We start from the raw sequence: 21,998 nt of genomic DNA, 5'->3' as shown, positions 1-21,998 counted from the left end.
TGAGCCACTTTTTGAATCACTTTCCCTTCATTTCCTTTGCAGGGCAGCTTGGTTTTCTGGCAGTTTGCCGGGAATCAGATTCCAATATCAAAATGTGGATTATATGAAAGCCAGGACCAAAATGTTATCCAACTTTAAAACCCAGCCTAAGTAAACTCTTACTAATAATTGTAGCTAGCAGCACTAAATCTACAATTTGCTCAATCTAGCAAGAAAGGGGCCTTTTTCCAAAGATACTCCCCCAAAATGATCATTATTAATTGAGTATTTGAACAGATATAATAACAATATTTCTAAAACATACTACCCATCCTAGCTTTAATAGTGTTTTTTAATGCTTGTCACAAGGAAATGTAGAGAGTAATAATGTACAAAAGCCAGAAATGAATCATGGACTGACGGGTGTGTGGTGACAAAAGTGACGTTACTGTAGATCTGAAGGCCTTGCATGAGAAATTCTGACGTATTGAAGCTGTAGTAGATGTGGATATTCTATAAATAAAGCATCTGAGAGCCTGTGTATGTAAAGATATGTGAAAAAGCTGACTTCATGTCTTGTTAAGCCAACTTGCAAAATGAAAGCACAGCTCCGGGCGTTTTTTTTTTTTCACTGCACGTGCTTACAGTAGGCAGCCTGTCCGTCAGAGCATGGCAGAACAGCCGTCGAGATTTGTCCATCTAGATTCATTCGTGAGAGCTAAACTGTTGAGCAGCACGAATGAGCGTCTCCCTCTCTCTCCCCCCCCCCCCCGCTTTGCCTGGAGACGATAATGATGATCTTCAAGGAAAGGAGGGGAAAAGATGCACAACAAGTCAAGAAGCCATCCACTTGCTAATTAGTAACCCCTTCATTTTTCGAACAAGCAGAACTAATTACAGGAGCTGCCACCACGCTGATTTCCCACAAGGCAACGCTCGCCAAGACTAAGCCAAAATTGCTTCCTCTTACTCCCATCCCCCCTCACCCCCACCCCCTTCCCATGAACCAATCAGACTTTTGGGAGTGAAATAGGGGAATAAAAAATGCAGTGTCATTTTTGCAAGTAAATGTAAATCACCGAAAGCTGTTAGATCAGGAACAAGACATTTCAGTCACATGTTCTTATTGTAAAGTCACTTTCTTCTGTACTACTGCTACTGAATCCTGACTGTATAAAAAGTTCCTAAAGTGATTTATCCACCAGATTCAATTTAGACTGTGCTTGTAATGTGTTAGCGGAGTAAACACAAGAGGTAGAATAATGACCGTCAGATCAGAGCCGGTTTTGATCTGTAAACAATAAAAGGTTGAATGGGGTGCTTTGTTTCTAAGATTTAACAAAAGTTCCTATCCAGGCATCTACATTTATATTCTGCCAGCGTGTCCACTGCATCAATCTCTACCTCAGAGGTTTTTTAGTTCGCCTCTCCTGCATGACCTGAGAGTTTTTATTAAAGTTATTTATTGTCTTTTTTCCCCGGTTCAGCTGTTGTCAGACATTTTCCTAACAGGGTAACCAGACCAAACTCAATCGCTGGCTCTACCGTAGTCACCCCGAGGCCACAGGATAGTCCTGGTTTTACCGGGTATCGACTATAGGGAAAACATGTCTACACTGTAACTCACAGTACAGTTCTCACTGTTCTCAGTATTGCTGTTGCAATGCCTTTACTGAGGCAAATTAGGGCTGGGAGATAGTTTATCGTCTTTTAAGTGAATAACATCAAGAGAAAATCACAGTATATCAAAATGTTGTTGGAGAATACTGTATTCAAATGTTGGCTAAAATACATTCTTAGTGTTTTTTTTCCGACAGCAGTGTGCAGGATTGTCTTCATTCATTCAGCCTCATTGTTTCACTCTGCGTGCCTCAACACAACAATTGTGCTCTGGGATTACCCCGGTGTAGTTAAATCAAACTATTGTACTAATCTGATTACTCTGTATGTGTGTCCATGCATGGAAACAGTGCATAGCTGGCTCTCTATTATTTATCATTTTGAGGTTTTTATCCATTAATCTTAAATTCTTCAATTATTTTTAAACTATTTAAAACATGCTTTATCATGATATATTTCCAGTTATAATCGGGAGATTTAATAAGCTATTCCTATGAACATCAATGAATGTTTGATTCTCTTCTCTGTCTCTCTTAGTGTCCCTGTGGCTAGCATGACTACCCGGTATGTATGCATTATGCACAGATGACGTTATGCATGACTTTATGTTATATAAGAGGCTGTAAACGTCCAGCTATTTCCACACACACACAGACATTTAGAGCCACTGGCTGCTGAACATGAAGGGAAAACAAACAAACCTGTAAACTGAACCCAGGATCCAGAGGTGTGCTGTGTGAGGCTGGCCAGCATCTCAGATCGTTGGCAATGTTATTAGTGAACAGGAACTCAGCCGTAACATGATAAGCAGCTCAAGGTAATGGCTAAGTAAACATTGCTTGCTCTGCAACCCTGGGCTCGTTTTGACACTTTCCTTAGACCTGATGTGCAATGCATTCTGGTACACATACTGTAGGTGCTGCGGGAACAGCTGGTGAAGGACGTTTATACTTTTAATGGACACAACGGTTTTGGTATGCTCGAGTTTTGCTTGAAGCGTTTTCTCCAGTAGACCTGCTAACTTGTTTTATTTGAGTAATCGTAAAAGACAAGGCTGGTCAACAAATCTGAGCTAAAGAACACAACCAAACTATTATTGAATAACTCAATATTTTCAGATTCTCCCAGCCTGAGCCCATTCTATAAATGTGAATATCTTTAAATATCCAAAATACAGCTAGGCACTGCAGTTTTTAGTAAAAATGTTACACTAGCAAGAGTAAAGTGCCTTTGTTATAAGACTGGTTTCAGCTGCTGAGTAATATACATTTGGAGCTCTTGTGAAATCAGGATGGGTCCAGAATATACTTAATTGTCCATAATGAAGGAACATGTCACTTAGTAACAGTGTCACTTAGTGATGTGTTTAACAATGTTTTAACAGTGGAGCTCTTTGGCTTTGGATACATTCACCTTTTCATATTGTTGTGCTTTTATGTGCGATTTGTTGACAATAAGTAAAACAGAAATTCACTATCCTTTAGTCTTGAAACTGAATCCAACTTGAATATAAATTAGAAAGGGTGTAGATCGCCATTGAACAATTACAATTTGACAAATGAGTCAATATCATATGCTCATTTATCACAAATTCAGATATTTATATCAAACATTTTACTGGGCTCTTCCAGACATTTAAGTATAAAAACTCCATTATTTTTAATATAAAGAATACAAATCTACTGTTATTCACCACAAAGTGCCATATGTATTATGTTAATTAAGAGCAAATGCTTATCAGTTATCAGAATTTCAAACGTAAAGTGTATTTTAGATGTTTTCACTGTGCAAGCTTTTTTGATGATTTTACCGAACTGCTGTCTATAGTGTGTATTGACTTTGACCGTCTAGTCATTGTTGGTGATTTTAACATGCATGTTGACAACCCCCAGGACAGAGGGGCAAAATAACTGTTTTGTGTTCTTGATAGCTATGGACTGACTCAGCATGTGACGGAGCCCACGCACAATAAGGGGCACACTCTGGACTTAATTATCTCAAAGGGTCTGAATATCTCTAAGGTTGTGGTGACTGATGTTGCACTCTCTGACCATTCCTGTGTTTTATTTGAGAGCTCTATTTCTGTTCACAAAAATGTTCAAAAAGAGGTAACCACAAAGCGATATTTAACTGAAAATACTAGGGAAATGTTTACTCAGAATTTTTCTTCCACACTTGCCCCTGCTAACATCTCAGTAAATGAGCTAGTAGATCATTTTAATTCAAAAATTAAAAATGTTATAGATGCCATTGCTCCAACTAAGGTAAAGGAAGTGTCTGGCAAGAAAATATCTCCATGGAGAAAGGCCATGACCGTGAAAACAGAAAAAAGACAATGTCGAAAAGCTGAACGCAGGTGGCGAAAAACAAATCTCCAGGTTCACTTTGAAATCTATAAAGAGAGACTTGGCCTTTATAATTTGGAATTGAAAAATGCACGACAATCGTTCTTCTCTGACATCATTAACAAAAACAAAAACAACGCACGTGCCTTGTTTGCTACCGTCGACAGACTAACTAACCCCCCAGTGTCAGTAGCCTCTGAATTTCTATCCACCAGGGCGTGCAATGATTTTGCCTCCTTCTTCACTGACAAAATTCAGAAAATCAGACAAGCAGTCAGTGCCTCTGCATCAGGAACAGCAAATGTGTTGTCTCTGTGTCCACCTAATATCAATTCAGACATCATGACACAATTCCATCAGATTAATGATAAAAACCTAGAGGACATTATTCAACTTCTGAAATCCTCCTCTTGCTGCCTTGATATTATTCCAACAGGATTTTTCAAAGATGTTTTGCCTTGCATGGCCTCAGATCTACTTCATATAGTAAACAAATCTCTTCACTCAGGTATTTTTCCACAGGCCCTGAAAACTGCAGTCATTAAACCGCTCTTAAAAAAGAATAATCTAGATGCTTCAGTAATGAACAATTACAGGCCCATATCAAACCTGCCATTTCTAGGTAAAATCATTGAAAAAGTTGTTTTTCAATGATTTTACAGTTGAGTAATTCCTTGCATTTAAATAACTGTTTTGATGTGTTCCAGTCAGGCTTTCGTCCAAACCACAGCACTGAGACTGCTCTTGTAAAGGTCTTCAATGACATACACTTAAACACAGACAGTGGCAGAACTTCAGTGTTAGTATTATTAGATCTCAGTGCTGCGTTTGACACTGTTGACCACAACATATTACTAGACCGACTGGAAAACTGGGTGGGACTTTCGGAAACAGTTCTAAATTGGTTTGAATCCTACTTAAAGGACAGAAACAACTTTGTTTCTATAGGTAAATACACATCTGAGTTGACAAATATGACATGTGGGGTTCCTCAAGGCTCCATCTTGGGGCCTCTTCTCTTTAACATCTACATGCTACCACTGGCTCAGATAATGAAGAACAACAAAATAAGTTACCATAGCTATGCAGATGACACACAAATTTACGTAACAATTTCACCAGGAGACTATGCTCCAATTCATACACTGAGTAAGTGCATTGAACAAATCAATGACTGGATGTGTCAGAACTTTCTCCAATTAAACAAAGACAAAACTGAGGTAATGGTTTTTGGAGCCAAGGCAGAACGTATAAAAGTTAGCGCTGAGCTTCAGTCTGCAATGTTCAAAACAACAGATAAAGCCAGAAATCTAGGTCATGGACTCTGACTTGAGTTTCAACAGTCACATTAAAACAGTTACTAAATCAGCCTACTATCACCTAAAGAACATATCTAGGATTAAAAGACTAATGTCACAGCAGGATTTGGAAAAACGTGTCCATGCTTTTATCTTCAGTAGACTGGACTACTGCAATGGTGTCTTCACAGGTCTCACTAAAAAATATATTAGGAAGCTGCAGCTGATTCAGAACGCCGCTGCTCGAGTCCTCACTAACACTAAGAAAGTGGATCACATCACTCCTGTTCTGAAGTCTTTACACTGGCTTCCTGTGTGTCAAAGAATAGATTTCAAAATACTGCTGCTGGTTTATAAAGCACTGAATGGTTTAGGCCCAAAATACATTTCTGACCTCCTGCTAAATTATGAACCATCCAGATCTCTCAGGTCTTCAGGGACTGGTCAGCTTTCTGTCCCCAGAGTCAGAACTAAACATGGAGAAGCAGCGTTCAGTTATTATGCTCCAAATATCTGGAACAAACTCCCAGAAACCTGCAGGTCCGCTGCAACTCTGACTACTTTTAAATCCAGACTAAAGACTTTTCTTTTTGCCGCTGCTTTTAATTGAACTATTCATATCTTAAACTGCACTGTAACTTTTATCCATGTATTTTTTCTTTTAATGTTTATTTTATTAGACTGATTTTAAATGCCATTTTCTTAATGTCTTTCATTTTTTGTAAAGCATTTTGAATTGCCTTGTGTTAAAAAGTGCTACATAAATAAACTTGCCTTGCCTTGCCTAAAAGGACGTTACAATCAATACAACTATCCAGATGATGGATGGTTGGACAGCTATTAATTAGCAGAATCATCAACCGATTGGGATTTGTAGTTGACTCTCCTATATGCTGCAACTTTGACTTTCCTGCACCTCATTCACATTTCCCTGACCACTGGCTTGCTTTGTTGTTTTGTTGCATTGTCAGCAGGTTGGCAGACAGTCACACAGAAGACCCTGATCCTGGAGCGGAGGTGGAAGCGTGCAGAGGAAGCGTCACATTTACAGACGGGTAATATGCTGATAGAGCCCTTTCAGGTCACCTTGGTGGGCTTCAGTGGGTGGGGGGGGGGCAGCCTCATGCATCACACATCCATCAGTGATGGACGTAACGAATGGTGACCCTCTCTGACAGTCACAAAGGAGGAAAGGCTATCGGCAGAATCAGAGCACCAGAGCGTTTTCTACATTAGAGACAGTCTGATTGCAATCACTTCCATTTGAACTGTTTACTCTCTTAAATTTGGTTAAAACTGATCCGCCGCCAACTTTGAGATCCATACTGGAGCTCACAAATTACGGGTATTACATGAGCAACAACTCTGATGATTACTGATGTAATGTTCAGCTGCTGCAGCTTAGTGAGGCTGAAGCTGAGGGTCAAAAATCCCCCCAAGGAAGGAGTTAAGTATGTAAGGCCCGGCAGTCCTGGGCCACCTCCAAACATATGCACGCTTTCCCTCTTACTGCAGTGTGTGTGTTATTTCATACACGAACAACCTTGGTGTCCTTCACATGATGCTGTTACAGTGCAGTTACATTAGCTAATTCAACCCCGCTTTCAAAAATAGCCCCTGATCGATAAGGCTTTCAGTTTCTTGCAAGCCTCTACGTTTCACCTTCAGGGCCCTCCCTAAGGACAACAATAACAATCTCTCATTTCAAGTTTTCCAGAATTTCTTTATATCAGAAGCTGAAACTGCTAAATCTGGAAATACGCAGGCCTTGACTTCCATGACCTTCAGCTACTGACTTAAACAGCACACTATTCATTCCAAAATGGTATAGCAAAAGAAAATGCAAAGGGCCCTTCAACCACATTAGCTCATTCAGAATCTAGTGATGTAAATACCTGCTAACCTCAGGAGCTAAAATCACCCTATGGTCCAAACAATAGACGAATCAAATAGAAAGGTCCTCAAGTGAAGACAGCTGTGAAAGCAGGAGCTATTCAGACTGTCTAGGTCACATCAAAATACACTCCCATTGAGCATTAAAGACTAACAGATACATGATCTGGTCCTATTAAGATCCTCTGTGTGGGTCATAAAATGTATTTTCAGTCCATGCCGGGTCCACTGTGCTAGATTAAGGAAGCCTGTTTCATCAAATGTTTGCGTAATCTATTTCAGGAAACAGCCCTTTACTAACTGGATGATTTGCATTTGTCCCTTTAACCCTTCTCATGTTACAGCATGACTTCCACATGTCACCAAAGAAAACTCAAATGAAGACTGACAACAGGGGTGTGATGGAGTTGGCTTTACACGACAGATTTAAGCTTAATTGCTGTATTACCGAATCAGTTTGACTTATTTTCTTGAGCTATTTACAAGATATTATTGGTAGCCCTTTTATGCCAAGAGCGATGTAAACTGACACCATTACATTTAGCAAAAATGCAAAAGAGGAAAGACTAAGGGTGAGGTTGAACGAGAAGAACTTAAACACAACATAGCAGCCACTAATATTCAAGCTAAAGAGCAGTGAGGTGTTGTCCATGGTACCAGATCCAGAGACTGGCTCCAGAGGGAAAATATGAATAATTTAAGACTCAGGGAGAGCTACACTTACTATTGTATAGCGACTTACATTGTTTGCACATTAACATTGATATAATATAAGAAAAGTAAATGTTATTGTGTAAACCTCTGTAAATGGGATAAACCCAATATGGCTCTTCCTTGCATATGTAATGATCGCTACAGGGCAAAAATAATAAGATCCATTGATGAGAACCCTACATTGTGCTTTTCATAATTACAAAAACATTGTAATAAGTGACCTTCCAAGCAATCACAACAGTGAGGAGCGCGTGAAGAGCCGCTGTCCACTCTGATAAGAATGGAGGAGGAAGCCATACAGCACCTGTGATGGAAATTGGAACTTTGTTTGCACAATTATTACCATTGAATGCAATTAAATTCATTTTTGGACAATAGAAGGGCGCCGGCGAGGGACACTGCCAAGAGCTCGCAGAATAATAGAAAGCAGAAGAGACACAGGGAAAGAAGGAACTCTGCTTGAAAACCCTTTTTTCCTAAACCCAATACTGTTTTGAATAGCCCGTCACTTCATTCTGTAGGATACCTTTATATGTATTGACTGGTGTAACCGTGCGTTACAATACGCTAAAACCTCAAAAGCTAATTACTGGCTCTACTTGCGCCCTTCCCCCATTTAGACAAGGAGCCACAGCTGGAACAGATGATAAAACTTGGACTCTGTGAGATCAAAGTCATAGGATTTCTATTTTTAAATGATTGCAAAGAGGAGGTGTTTATCCCGGGGATGTTATATTCTGTGTCTGTACTGCCGAGGTGTGTGCAGACGCATTCACCCCAGCTCAGCTCACTTTTTTTATAGTTCGCTTGATAACGTTACCATAAATAAAACAATTTCTTCACTACTGTCATGATAAACGGTTTCTGTGTTGGCTGTAAAACTGTCCTACTATTTTCTACCCATATCTCAGTAACCTTGGGCCTGAATGAAACCAGCACAAACATTATATACTTCTACGTATTCCTCATTCAGTTTAAACCAAGGTCACTTCTACAACTTTCCTTTTGAAAGTATACAAACATGAATACTCTCATCACTTTCACAGAAATACACAAATCCAGGGCAAGGGCACATACTGTTCAAATGACAGTGAAAAAAGCAATTACATTTGTTTAAATCTCAGTGACCCACAATCTGTTTATGCCTAGGGTTAAAAGTGAACGTCATGTTTATGGTATTTGTACAAACCATACTCTTACTGTAATTAAAAATGGATATTTGAAAAGCATCTCTTAGAAATCAGCTGGAAAACTGCTGTAATAAACAGCATGGTGCATTCCAGCCATGCCGGCGTTTACAATTTGTTAAGAGTTCAGCAGTGCACATCTGGACTTTGCTGAAAATTAGGTAGACATCAGTCATAATGGGAGATAATCCCATGAACACGTCACAGCGGGCTCAGATAAACAGTTAGTGACGGAGTTCATGCAGTGCAGCCTGGTATTATGATGCATGAGGTGGGAGTTCACTCGGATTGGACTCTATAAATGATTAGTGCAGCATGTAACACCTGGTCTCATGTGTGAATATACAGAAGGTGTACAGCATCAGCACTGGTGCCCCGAACGTCTGAATTCACCAGGAGGAAGCACAAACAGCCTGCTGCCTGCACACAACCCGCTTTGTAAGTGATCTTTGAAGCGCGTCCTGATGGAAGATCTCGCCTCTGTGGCGCTATTTATAGCTCGGTAATACATCAGAGGTCGCACCTTCCATCTCAGCAGAACCAACATATGCATCCATACATACTGGCTAATCCAGCATTGACGATAGCAGCCACCTAATATTGTGGAATGATGAAAAAAAACTAGATTAGTATACCAGTATTGACCTCTTTTATTTACATAAAGAGGATATGTTATGCACATTTTCAGGTTCATATTTGTATTTTGTGGCTCTAATCTGACTTTTTTTTCTTGCTTTAATGTTCAAAAAGCTCTTTATTTTCTCATACTGCCTGTGCTGCAGCACCTCTTTTCACCCTCTGTCTGAAACCAGAGCCCAGTCTGCTCTGATTGGTTAGCTGGCCGGCTCTGTTGAGATTGGTCAACCGCTTAGAGATGTCACGCCCCATAGCCTATCACGTAGAATGTGTTGGAGCGCTGGCTGATAGAAGTGCGAATGTTACATAATGATGTATTACAAATGTGTATTTGCGCCTAATAAAATGTACATCAGAGTCATATGATTAACTTAATTGACCTACTAACTACTATACGTTGGAAGGTTATATTATCTCTTCAACCAGTGGTTGTTTGTGATGTGTTGTCAGATGATGTTACTCAAATGACTTTATCATCAATTCTGACAAACTCTGACTTTCGGTGTGTCACGATGTCAGTAGCTCGTCACTCTTTCATAAAGCCATAGAGTACAAAGTGCTGGCTAATCTGATCTGCCTCAGCCAGTATTTCAAAAACAAGCCAGTCAGTCCATCAGGAAACAATGAGAGGCCACAAGATAACAAGATAAGCCAGGGGAGAGCTGGTGAGGTGGTCCTGAGGAGGGGGCTGGGTGCTGCATATGATGAAAGACCCCACTAATGCCATGACAGCCAGAGCAAGTCTGCAGTGTTGCTCCCAATATATCCAAGCCATTTTAGTATGGTGGCCCCGAGGGTCAAAACACAACATTTCACAAGAAAAAACTAGATGTTGATAAGTGAAGTGTTGTTTCGCATAATAGTATAGCTTCTCTGAAATGATCTTTTAGTAGTTGTTGGCTTTTGACCCTCAGGGCTACTGTAAAATCAGGTCTAAACTTAGCTCTTTAAAGAGAGGTTAACTGTAAAAAGGGTACATTATATTGTGTTATAATGGACTCAATATGGACAGTGGTTCAGATGCCAGCTTTGCTTACCGATGTGTGTTTTTGCACACAGAAATAAATAGAAAGGGTTGGACGAATGGTTGCTTCAGTTGCTGGAACACCATCAGTATGCACAGCCAAATGTGGAACACACACATCTGTTGTTTCTCAGTGAAAACTGGCATGACAAACATGGAGCTAGTGATTTTCAAACTCCCCCATCTTGCACCGCCATGTTTTCCCAGCTTGTGTACGAGCTGCTAGCTCTATTGCGACCTTGAACTGTGCCTGCGGCCTGTGGAGTAAGGATTTACGGAGTGTATGCATTTCTCAGATGGTGGGGAGAAGGAATCATTCATTGGTGACCTCCTTTGGCCCTTCTGCACAAACCAGTGGTAAGTAATCAGTCTTTTTTTGCATAGACCCGAGTCAACCATTAAGTCACTGACAACCCCACCAGACTAAGAAGCTTAAAGATCCCATGTCATGGCCATTTCCACTGATCATAATTCCATTGTTGAGGTATACTAAAATAGATTTATACTGTGCAATTTTCCAAACTCACATTGGTTTCTCATACAGCATCTCTGTATAGTATGTGTGTTCACTCTCTGTCCTAAACGGCTTGTTGGAGCTCCTGCCCCCCCCCCTCCCTGTGAGCCCAGTGTGCTCTGGTTGGTCGGGACGTTGAGAGGCTCATTGCTGCTCGCAGCTGCTGTGAGGAGCTGACAGGTTTCCAGGTCGGCGATACAGCTAGAACAAGCAAAATTCCTCCTGAGCACACACAAACACTCACAGCCGAAGTAAAAACAATAAGTGTGGCTTGATATTTAGTAAAAAAAAAAGAGTTTATAACGCTGTGAGCATGGGTCTGCGGAGAGCATTTCTCCGCGATCCCAACGTAGTAGCCCGAAAAACGTTTACCCATTTAAACAGTCGTGGTAGATACCTTGTTTGTTTTAAACATCATAAATACACAAACAACAATGAATACTTACAGGTTGTGTACCCGAATCTCCCGCTGGTCCAAACAAAGTAGGAACAGCATCGTTCTTCAGTGCCCTACGCTGTACATATCATCCGGCATGAATCGCTGAAAGTGTTTGGGAAGCTTTGTTTCGGGAAAGGCTGGCAGAGGGTGTGGCCTCTGGGTATCCCCACGAAGTAAACAATGGAAAATGAGAAATCTCCAACGAGGCGCTTTGGGGAGGTCTTTTCTGTGATAGAGTTTTACTCGCTACAGGGTGTACTTTGAGGGTTTGTGACTCTGCAGACCGTTTACATGCAGAAAAACCTTCATAACACAACGGGACGGGTAATAACCGGAAAAGCATGACATGGGACCTTTAACTGTAAGAGAACGTGCAACAATTACGAGGAGAGATACAGTTAAAACCCGACCACCCTCGTACCTCGTAGCTCTGAGGGCCAAGATGTATGACAGTGTAGTCACCCTTTGACCTTAATGCAGAGGGAGGACTAACATGCCAGATGTGTCAGAAAGCCAGCATGCTACATATACTGCAGGCAAACGCAACCAAAATATACAAATTATAGCATTGAAAAGTCTCTTCCTGAATATTTTAGGATTAACAAAAAGGAGTTTTTGATATAATACCTCTGTTAAGTAAGGGATAATGTGGACTAAAGCAACGTGTGAGATTAACCAGCAGATAAGCACTCATTAGGGAAAGAAAGGGATTGACCAATCAGGCCAGAACTAAGAGGTACATACTATATCCTTCAAAAACTGTTTGGGGGAAAGATAAAAATAAATCACATTTTAAAATAAAAAGATCCAACTGTACGCTACTAGCCTAGCATCAAAGAGCCACAGTTAGCCACGAGTTGAACACAGTGGAGTGTTAGCTGCTAAACAGACAGACATTTCTATACAAGAGGCAGTGGAGACCAAAACTGAGCTAAAACAAAGGCAATACATCAGGTGGCCTTAAAAGTATTTGCTTTCCTATTTTGCTGTAATTCCAAGAGTGTCTAAGTGCATGGCACATTCAAGGTAGTGTTAACTGGATTGAGAGAGATTATTGCAGATTACTTTTTATGGAGGCTGAACATCAAAGTGCTTTAAAACAATAGCTTTAAATAGCATCCACACAAAGAGAGTTCTCTTCGTGTTGTATTGATGATGTTACAGCTCGTCCAGGGGCAATAGGAAAAATGACACCTCTGATCTGTCAAATGATTGAAAAGCAAGTCCTCCTCTCACCATTTAACGCTCTGCCTGGAAGCAATATCATCGAGGACATAAGAGAAACAAAGCCAGCTATTTTTATGTTACCAGGAGCAGAACAAACAAGTCGCACCAAAATAAACTTTTCATGTTAATAAAAAAAGAAAAACGCAATCGAAGCAGTTCTGCAGTGGGAAAAAAGGACAACACAATCCGCCCCATGAGGCTGATAATCACTGATAAAGCATGTTTAAATCATCTGCTAACATTAGAAAAAGGCGCTCCTGATTGCTCTCAGATTAAAATCGTACATCATCATATGGTTTTGATGGCCAACTGCCAATTTCTAACCTACGCACTTTTGTTCTGAGGTTGACACCATAACACCACTTCTGTTTCTGCCTGTAGCAGCAATGTAACACACAACTGGGATGTCCCAATATCATAATGCATACAATAATCTCAGGGAAGCCCATTTTAATCAAGTGTTTAGTTCAAGGGCATGGCGTCATATAACACTCTATGGTCCAATGCAATACTTCACTTCTGAACACTACTGCGTGGAGGATTAAGAACACCTTGGAGCTCAGCATGACTGTGAAATTATTAACTTATATTAAAAAAGCTTCTTTCAGTTCATACTGTAGTAGTGAATATCGCTTAAAAATAGAAAGACAGTAGAAAGTTCTCGATCATTTTTTGCAGGACACTTGTCCTTGCTCTCCTGTTTTACCCTCCATTAGTCACGTAAGAATGTGTGCAAACACACACACTCAATTGCCAATTAAATCTTAAAATAAACCACGCGTCTTGAAATACACACGTCCCCAAAGTGTCCAAGCTTGATTAAGAAAAAAAAGAGTGTTTTGATGATTATATTCTAATAATATTTGTACTCTTCTAGTTCTATTAACCCTGTAACCCAGAGAGTACAAAAGAGGTTAGCTGACAACCTAGCAAGCAAAATAAAAGCTTTATCCTGTAACGTTGTACATGTTTTATTAATATATTTCATGTATTCTATGTTTTTAATGCAGGGTGCTGGGAGGGGCTGCCGTGACATTGTTACCCACAATGCAAGAGGGGAGAGATGGGTCTGCATCTTAAAGCGTCGTCGGAGAAGAGACATGATGGGGTTTGATTGACTCATCTGCCTCGCACTATTTTTTTCCCCCATCTAAAGTACTTTTCACACACACACACACACACACACACAAACACACACACACACCTAAGTACCCAGAATCCATTGCAGCTCAAGGTCACCTGGGTCTTTTCTGGCATTCTGCCTGTGCACCTCCGTTCTTACTCTCTTCCTGCACAGGAGCCATAAATCAAATGACTCGCCAGAACCGAGGCTATAGACAATAATTACTGTTATGCTTGCTTTAATTCTAGCATTTCTGTTTACACACTGCAAATCTAATGTCGATGTTGCCTTCTTCGAGAGCCCTCCCCCTTCCAACATTGTGATATCTGCTGTTTAAATATCCTTTATGCACTCAGAATAAATCCCAATTTAATTAAAGCTTTACAATACAACTTTTGCAAAATTTCATTTCCATCTCATGTCACAAAGAAATCTAAATCCGTCTGGATAATCTCTACACCGGTATCAAATTGCACTGCAGTGTCTGTTGCCCTTAAGTGTCATTGAGGGGGCGAATGTTACGAGAGGTAATGATTTGTACGCTTCTTGCCTACCGAGTATTCTCCGTTTGTGCTGTTGAGCAAAAAGTAAAATATTTCACTGAAAAACCTCCGCACTGAACCAACAAGACAACCGTGACAGTCCTGAAGCCATGTGGTTCACCTCAATGTGCTGCATGTGGTTTACATGTTCAAGCAACTGTGTGAAAACCGCATCATTGTGGGAAATCTACTGTGCATTTGTTGGGAAAAAATAGCCTGAGATTTTCCAAGGGATTTGTTTGTCAGAACGGGACACAATTTGTAGAGCTTAACCCAGAATTACACATTTGTTTTATTAATCCCACGGTGGAGAACTGTAAGTCAGCCCTGTGCAGAATCTATTAAACTGCATTACTGCACAATGGTCAATTCAGTGGGTGAAATTACACCGTACATAACACCTGCTGAGTTTCTGACTTTTCATTCCGAAGTAATGAACATGTTTGGGATAAGTCGATGTTGTATAACCTGTTTGACATTGCTTGTTGCGTACTGTGTGTTAGAAGTCTTATTTGAAAAAGCTCACTAACTTAATGAGAACAACAAAGAAGATCAAAATAAATTGGCTGCATTTGTGTGAAAGGATGAGTATGAGTATCTACGGAAGATCAGTTCTATTAGCGAACATGCTAATACTCATTACTTTGTTATATGACATTTCAAATAAAGTAGTATTTTCAGAGAAGACGGTGATGAAAGGAAGTGTGAGAAAAACATTATGGATCAAGAAATCAACTCACCTTTGGCTGTACTTCTACTTCTACCACTTGGTTCTTGTGCATGCAACCCTTGACAAATCTCTCCACCGTGCTGTTGCACTTCATGAAGATCACGTAGGCGGCGTAAGCGGACAGCAGCGCTATACTTTCCCAAATGGAGATGAAGTTATCCAGGAAGAAGATGATGAGCATTATCAGATCCAGGATGTAGAAGGAGACGTCGCGGAACAGGGGCCACCATGTCAGGTTGAGGATCTCCTTGGAGAAGATGGCGCACATCCCAATCACAAAGAGGATGTTGAAGACGGCCGAGCCTACAATGGTCCCGATGCCCACGTTGCTGTGTGAGATGAAGACCCCGATAATGGAGGTGAAGAGCTCTGGGGCCGAGCCGCCAGCTGCCATGAAGGTGGCGCCCGCTACGTCATCGGAAATGGTCAGCTTCTCCGTGATGACGGTCAGCGCAGGGACGAAGAACTCGTCGCACACTATGGCTAAGGCGATGAACATGTAGATCATTCCGAACATGTGGAGGACCACCGCTCCTTGGCGCCTCTCCTGAAGGGTGAAAAGGTCTGGAGGGTAATCCCCACTGCTCTCGTTGTTCCCTGCTGTAGATTTCATGGCTAGTGGCATGTCGGCTGAGACATTGGCGTCCCTCTGGTGTTGGGTGGAAAGAAGAGTCCTGTGGGGGGCCGACTCGTGGGGGAGCACCGGCTCACTGACCCCCCTTGAGTTCCAGGTGAAGGCACTGAAGGAGACAGCACTTAGGGCCACCAGGCTGAGGACGAACCCTACGATCCGCACTGGCCTCAACTTCTTCCTCAGACAGCGGTAGGCGTGCCGCTTGCAGGCGGCGTCCGACGCCGGCCTTTTCTCTAGTGAATGCATGCCGGGTTGATCTGAGACCATGTCTGAGCAGCGCGTGGGGTCCTCACTCTGAATGTCTGGGCGGGTTTTACCAGGGACAACACATGATGTTGTCTTCAGTTTCAAACAAGGGGAAAAGATTGCAGGTGCTTTCCAGGGTCTGGTTTGCCAAATGATGTCCTCATATTAGCCTCTGCTGGACAATGTCAACAGAATGCAGAAAATTAACATTGATAACATCAAAATATAACTCAATTAAAAAAGGCTGCTTGGTTATTGAATAAACAAAGTTTAAAGATTTAAAGATTTTTAAACAAAGGGTGATTAACTGATTGATTGTCATCTATTGTTAACCTTTAAATGAATTAAAAAAACAAGAGTAATGTTGGTAGTAGTTATATATACAGAATTTCTAAATCAACCAATGATTGTTGTTGTTGTTGTTGTTGTTGTCAGTTACAAATCACTGTCCACAGAAATAAAAATGAAATAGTTAATTACCAGTTAAAATGACATGCAGGTATAAAAAAGGCACATTTTGAGTTTTAAAAATCATCCCATAGTTTTTGTATTCTCTCATAGCAATCTGTAATGGGACTCTCTAATTAACACAACACATACATTATGGAAAATATATGTTCTGAAATGAACATAACATACACACATTTTAGCATTAACCTCTAATTTAAGCTGCATTGTCCTTGTGGTCACTGTATGGCCACTTACATAAGCTGCATAACATTAAGTGTTTTCAGTGGTTTCCCTCACACGCCAATTTACAAATTCATCAGATTCCACACGCACGATGCAGCAAACAGACAGAGAAGCTCGTCTGCGCAGATCATCCTGCTGCTTTAACTATCCCACTGTTCAAATGTGACAACTTACAATCGGGAAACCTGCTGCTTTCACATGAGAAAAACACCACGAAGGCCAACGGTTTACTGTCATCACTTGCCTGCAGTCAGTGGTAAACGCTATGACGCTGCTGCTCAGGAAACACACAGAAACACACACATCCTGTCCTCCTGTTTGACTTTTAAATGATGCGCAGCCTGCACTGCCTGTTCCACACTGACAACTATTCTGCCTGTCTGCCCTTCAATTGTGCCTTCGCCCTTCCCGCTGGATCATCCTCTGCGACCCAAACAGCCCAACATCAGTCCCCGTGGCGAGGCGCATGGCGCGGCGTGCCTTACCTTGAACAGAGGCGAGGAAACAGCCGCACGGCACAGCACCAGATAGAAATTAGGAAATCCTCTCCCGTGCCCTCTTGCTCTCATTCAGCAAAAAAAATGTGACCGGTTTGTGCTCTCCTACGGCAGAGGAGGAGCTTTGGTAGAGAGAGAGAGAGAGAGAGAGAGAGAGAGAGAGAGAGAGAGAGAGGAGAGAGAGAGGAGAGAGAGAGAGAGAGAGAGAGAGAGAGAGACGAGAGAGAGAGAGAGAGAGAGAGAGAGAGAGAGAGAGAGAGAGAGAGAGAGAGAAAAAAACACGCTTTTCCAACTGCGCTCACCTCTCTCCCTCACAGCAGCAGCATCCCTCCTGTGCCGGATAAGACAAAAAAGACTCCCCCTCCCCCCCCCCCCCCGCTCAAAAAGACCTTGCTAATGTGGCAGAATATTGGGCTGGGCTGACCACGTGAACCGCTTGATTTTTAAAAAACTAAATCCAGGTAAGCGGCAGACAGCGCATCCTCCCTGCTCGCTGCACGCGTTAGGAGAGGGGGGGTTTGGTGATGTTGCATTTTGAGGGAGGAGTTGCCGTGGTTACACAGCAAAGGCAGCCTTTCCACTGATTTCTTTGTTTTATGCCTGTGACGACGGAACAGGTGGACCTGCTTCAGCACATTCATGTGTTCGTCTTATAGGTCATTTCAAGGTTACGTGCCGCATCCCTTTCACTGAGATCACACTGAAGCGTTAAGGTGCAGCATCATTGATTTTATTTTCCATGTAATAATTATTCATCTTCTCAATTAGGGTATACATTTTATTTTTTGGTATTTGCTTTTTAACGAAATGCCATGAGTTGCATAAGAGGACTGATGCTCCGATATGCTTAAATTGTTTTTAAAAAGCCAGTTATCTTTTAGCTTCATTTTTTGAAGAGGAGCTAGCTTGGCTCTGTCTGAATATCCACCAGCCTTTGTAAAGATTACTGATTTATTTCCTCATTAAATAAGTATTAAAAGTACACATTCTAGGTTTCGGTGGGTTGTGTTGGGGTCTTTTTTTGCAGATGCAGGGATTTCCTGGAAAACTTTGTTTACGCTCTTCTGTTTCTTTTACAGATTAGTACGGAGCCCCCTAGGGGACATGGAGAAGAAAAAAATAAATAATTTGAACAGAAAACAAATAAAAATGTTTTGCGAGATATCGCAATACTTTTTGCGAGATCTCGCAAAACCCCTTTGCGAGATCTCGCAATACTTTTCATTTAGTACTTCCTGGTCGGTTCGGCTGCTACGGCAACACAGAAACCACAACAATGGAGTGGTTCATCGATTTTACTCTGAGCTTGGCCTTAAATATAAAGATATAACATCAGTGCTTGGCAATAGGCACGGGTTTCACACATAGACTGTATATATAAAGGGTTTCACATAAGTGAAGACACCTCAAGAAAACACTCAGAGCGAGGGGACATGCACGTTCCTCTGAGCTGAGTTATTGACAGATTCGAATTTCGCGGATCAATAACTCATGAACATAACGTCGTAAAAATACAAACAACATGACTTTACAATCATAGCAAGGTAGACAACGAGCTACAGAGTCGTTTTTATCAGAACAGTTCGATACGCGCCGTCATCCGAGCTAAACATCAATAATTAGTCACAATCCGCAGCTGGAGGAGGGAGAGGAGTGTTTAGGGACCGTCTACAAACTGCAACGGGGTTTTGCGAGATCTCGCAAAGGTTTTGCGAGATCTCGCAAAAGTATTGCGAGATCTCGCAAAAGTATTGCGATATCTCGCAAAACATTATTATTTATTTTTTTTTAAATATGTTTTTTTTTCTTCTCCATGTCCCCTTGGGGGCTCCGTAGATTAGAGATGCAGGACATGGATCTTTTTAAAATGTGACCTAATCAAATCTGAAATCACCACACAAAAAACAAAATCAATGAAAGCCATTTGGCTTCATTTGAACAAATAATAGGACTAGATATTAATAAAAATGTCATCTGCTGATAGTTTATAGGTCCTGATATATATTCTGTATTCCCAGTACTAAATAAACAAATAAGATAACATGTAGTCCATTTTGGAGTTGGATTGGGTTGTGATTTGACCGAGCCAGTCCAACAGTTTTCAGTTTCGATGCTACGCTAGCCTATGGCTCAAGCTTCATATGAAAGAGGTTTGGATTGTCTCTTCTTACTCTGGCAATTCCCAAATTGTTGAAGTATAACTAATATCTTGCTTGATTTCTTGGACATTTTTGGTTCCAATACCAAATGGGAAATAAAGGTCATGCATGATGTGCCTTTGATCTTCAGTTTGGGTATATCAACCAATCAAAGCCTTCATGTGACACAACCATCACAGTACAGCCCCGGGGGATGCCATGTTGGCCCCCCATGTCAAATAAAGCCACGCAACCAGGGCCGGCCCTGACCAATTTGCCGCCCTAGGCAAGATTTTAGCTTTAGTTTTTCATCTATTCTCTTATTTTTGTATAACTATAATGATCATATAGAGGTGTGCCTTTACCTCACTGAGCTGAGGTTATCAGAGCCTCTCAGTCTTTCAGGAGAGAGCTCTCTAAAGCTCTCACCCCCGCGGCCGCTTACAATGTAAATTCCAATGTTAATAAAAGCACACAGAAGCTGTGTATGTTTTTTGGGAGTTTGATTTATTTTAAATGAATACAAATACAAAATAAATTAAAACCTATAATTGCACACTAAAACCATTATTTAAAAAAAAGAACATAAACATAAACCTTTTTACTGGGACTGGGGCAGTTCAAATTGATTTGGGGGGGTGTGTGCCATAGTTTATGGGCGCTGTACGCGTAGTTCTGTTAGTATAAGATAATAAGATGTACTTTGTTGATCCAAAATCGGGAAATTGTGTATTATGAAATTTTTAAAAAAAATTATTTTTAATTTCTAACTTTTTTTTCTTCTTTTTTTCCGGCGCCCCCTATGGGTTGATGCGCCCTTAGCATTCGCCTATACTGCCTATGCCGAGGGCCGGCCCTGCACGCAACCACTTAGCATTAGTCGACAGGCCGAGACACGCAATCTCTCTACAGTGGGACAAAGTCCGTGTGACACTAATGCCCTCCTGCTGTATAATAAATCATGATTTACTGACCTCATTGATTGCTCCTCTCCTCCTCACTGGAGCGTCCTCTTGTTACCTAACAGGAAACACAGAGGACGAGAGAATTTACTTGAGTAACCTCAGATTATCAATAGTCCAATATTTTGTGACGACTATCCAATTTGATTCATATTGGTCCAGAGGGTTCAAGCCACATTAGCTAATTTGCTAATAGCTTTAACTTCGGAATTAAAAGAAGTTCCTTTAAGCAATATTTAGATATTTATAGGGGACACAAGGGGTTGGCTCGCCATTTTCCTAGCTTCTTCTTGGCATGCTTATGATCTGGTCTATGGTCTATCGGCATGAGTCCTCACTGATGGCTGTCCTGTCAAGCAGATTGAAATAAGGGTTCAATTGTTGAATGAATATTTAAGGCAAGGTCATCAATCATGTGGTTGGGATAGGACTGGTCAGTGAGGCAGGGGTTTTGTCACTGAACACACTTGAATTTGAGAAATAATGCATCCCCAAAAATATTATTTGTGTAAAGACTCACCGTGTTTCCTTGTATCCTTGAAGAAATAAAGTTAGCACAACAATAATACAAGGTGAGTTAGTTAATTATTTCCTTAATTATTCCTTTTAGGGGCCATTCCTTTGCTGGAAGACATGATATTGGATATACTCATCACAAGGAGAGCTACTCAGTTAATATAGCTAATATCTTCATACATTTGACAGTTTAGGGAAACAACAATATGACAAAGAAGCCGTTTCATCTTAAAATAAACTGAAACATTTGCACAAGTCTGAGTTAGGGTTAATTTTTTAGATGTGTTGAACTTGTGGATACACCTGGCCCCAGACAAGTGTCACAAAGCTAATTTATGTTAAACGATACCTTCACAAAGCATTGATCTCAATGGGATTTTACCTGGATGAATAAAGGTTTTGAATTGAATTGAATGCATCTCAGTACTCATCATCATCATCATCATCATCATCATCATCATCATCATCATCATCATCATCATCATCATCATCATCATCATCATCATCATCATCATCATAAGAGCATGTGACCCCAGCTGTTCAGAAGTCAATATTTTTGCCTATCAAATGATCTCCTGTCCAGGACCCGGTCAGCTCTTTTTCAACAATGGGCCCCCCCTGTGCGCACCGTCGCGCCACCCCACTCCTGATCTGGCTGCATTTCCAGCATAAAAGTGATGACTGGTTACAGGTCATGTGAGTTGGGGTGTGGGGGTTGGGGGGGGGGGGGGGGGGGGAAGGAAAGGGTTTTGGATGGTGGCAGTTGTTTTGATTTGTCTGAAATCTGTACTGTGACAAAAACAACAGAAATGTCCATGCTGGCCCTGCCCCCCCCCACCCAGCCTACCCTCGCTTTGGCCTGGCAGCTAAATCCGAGCCTTTGTGTCCCACATAGTTGTATGGATTTGTCAGCAATGGGGCAGGGGCAGTGGGGATGATGATAACCAAGCACGTTTTCCCGGTAAAGACGAATGGACAATTGACTGAAGCAAGGCTTTAAATGTAATTTGTGTTAATAAATAAAGGGCAGTTTGGTCATGA

At 41.2% G+C, this 21,998-nt stretch overlaps 1 protein-coding gene across 7 annotated transcripts in view; it reads right to left on the bottom strand.

The window, feature by feature from the left end:
• LOC117553835 (sodium/potassium/calcium exchanger 2-like) overlaps positions 1–17,470 on the bottom strand; it is a 46,195-nt gene extending 28,725 nt beyond the window's left edge. For 5 of the 7 annotated variants that reach the window (XM_034227946.1, XM_034228346.1, XM_034228189.1 and 2 more), the window contains exons 1-2: positions 17,330–17,470; positions 15,282–16,323 (exon numbers count right to left, since the gene is read on the bottom strand). In XM_034227946.1, coding sequence (XP_034083837.1) covers positions 15,282–16,172 — 891 coding nt within the window. In that variant the 5' untranslated portion in view covers positions 16,173–16,323; positions 17,330–17,470. Of the gene's footprint in view, positions 1–15,281; positions 16,327–17,018; positions 17,040–17,329 lie in introns of those variants that run through there. The other 2 variants (XM_034228026.1, XM_034228109.1) reach the window with 2 other exon arrangements.
• Positions 17,471–21,998: the final 4,528 nt, after the last annotated feature.

Source organism: Gymnodraco acuticeps, unplaced genomic scaffold (genome assembly GCF_902827175.1).
Source record: "Gymnodraco acuticeps unplaced genomic scaffold, fGymAcu1.1, whole genome shotgun sequence".
NCBI classification, from domain to species: Eukaryota; Metazoa; Chordata; class Actinopteri; order Perciformes; family Bathydraconidae; genus Gymnodraco; species Gymnodraco acuticeps.
The sequence above is the reverse complement of the archived record's forward strand: the minus strand, read 5'-3'. Positions and strand labels throughout refer to the sequence as shown.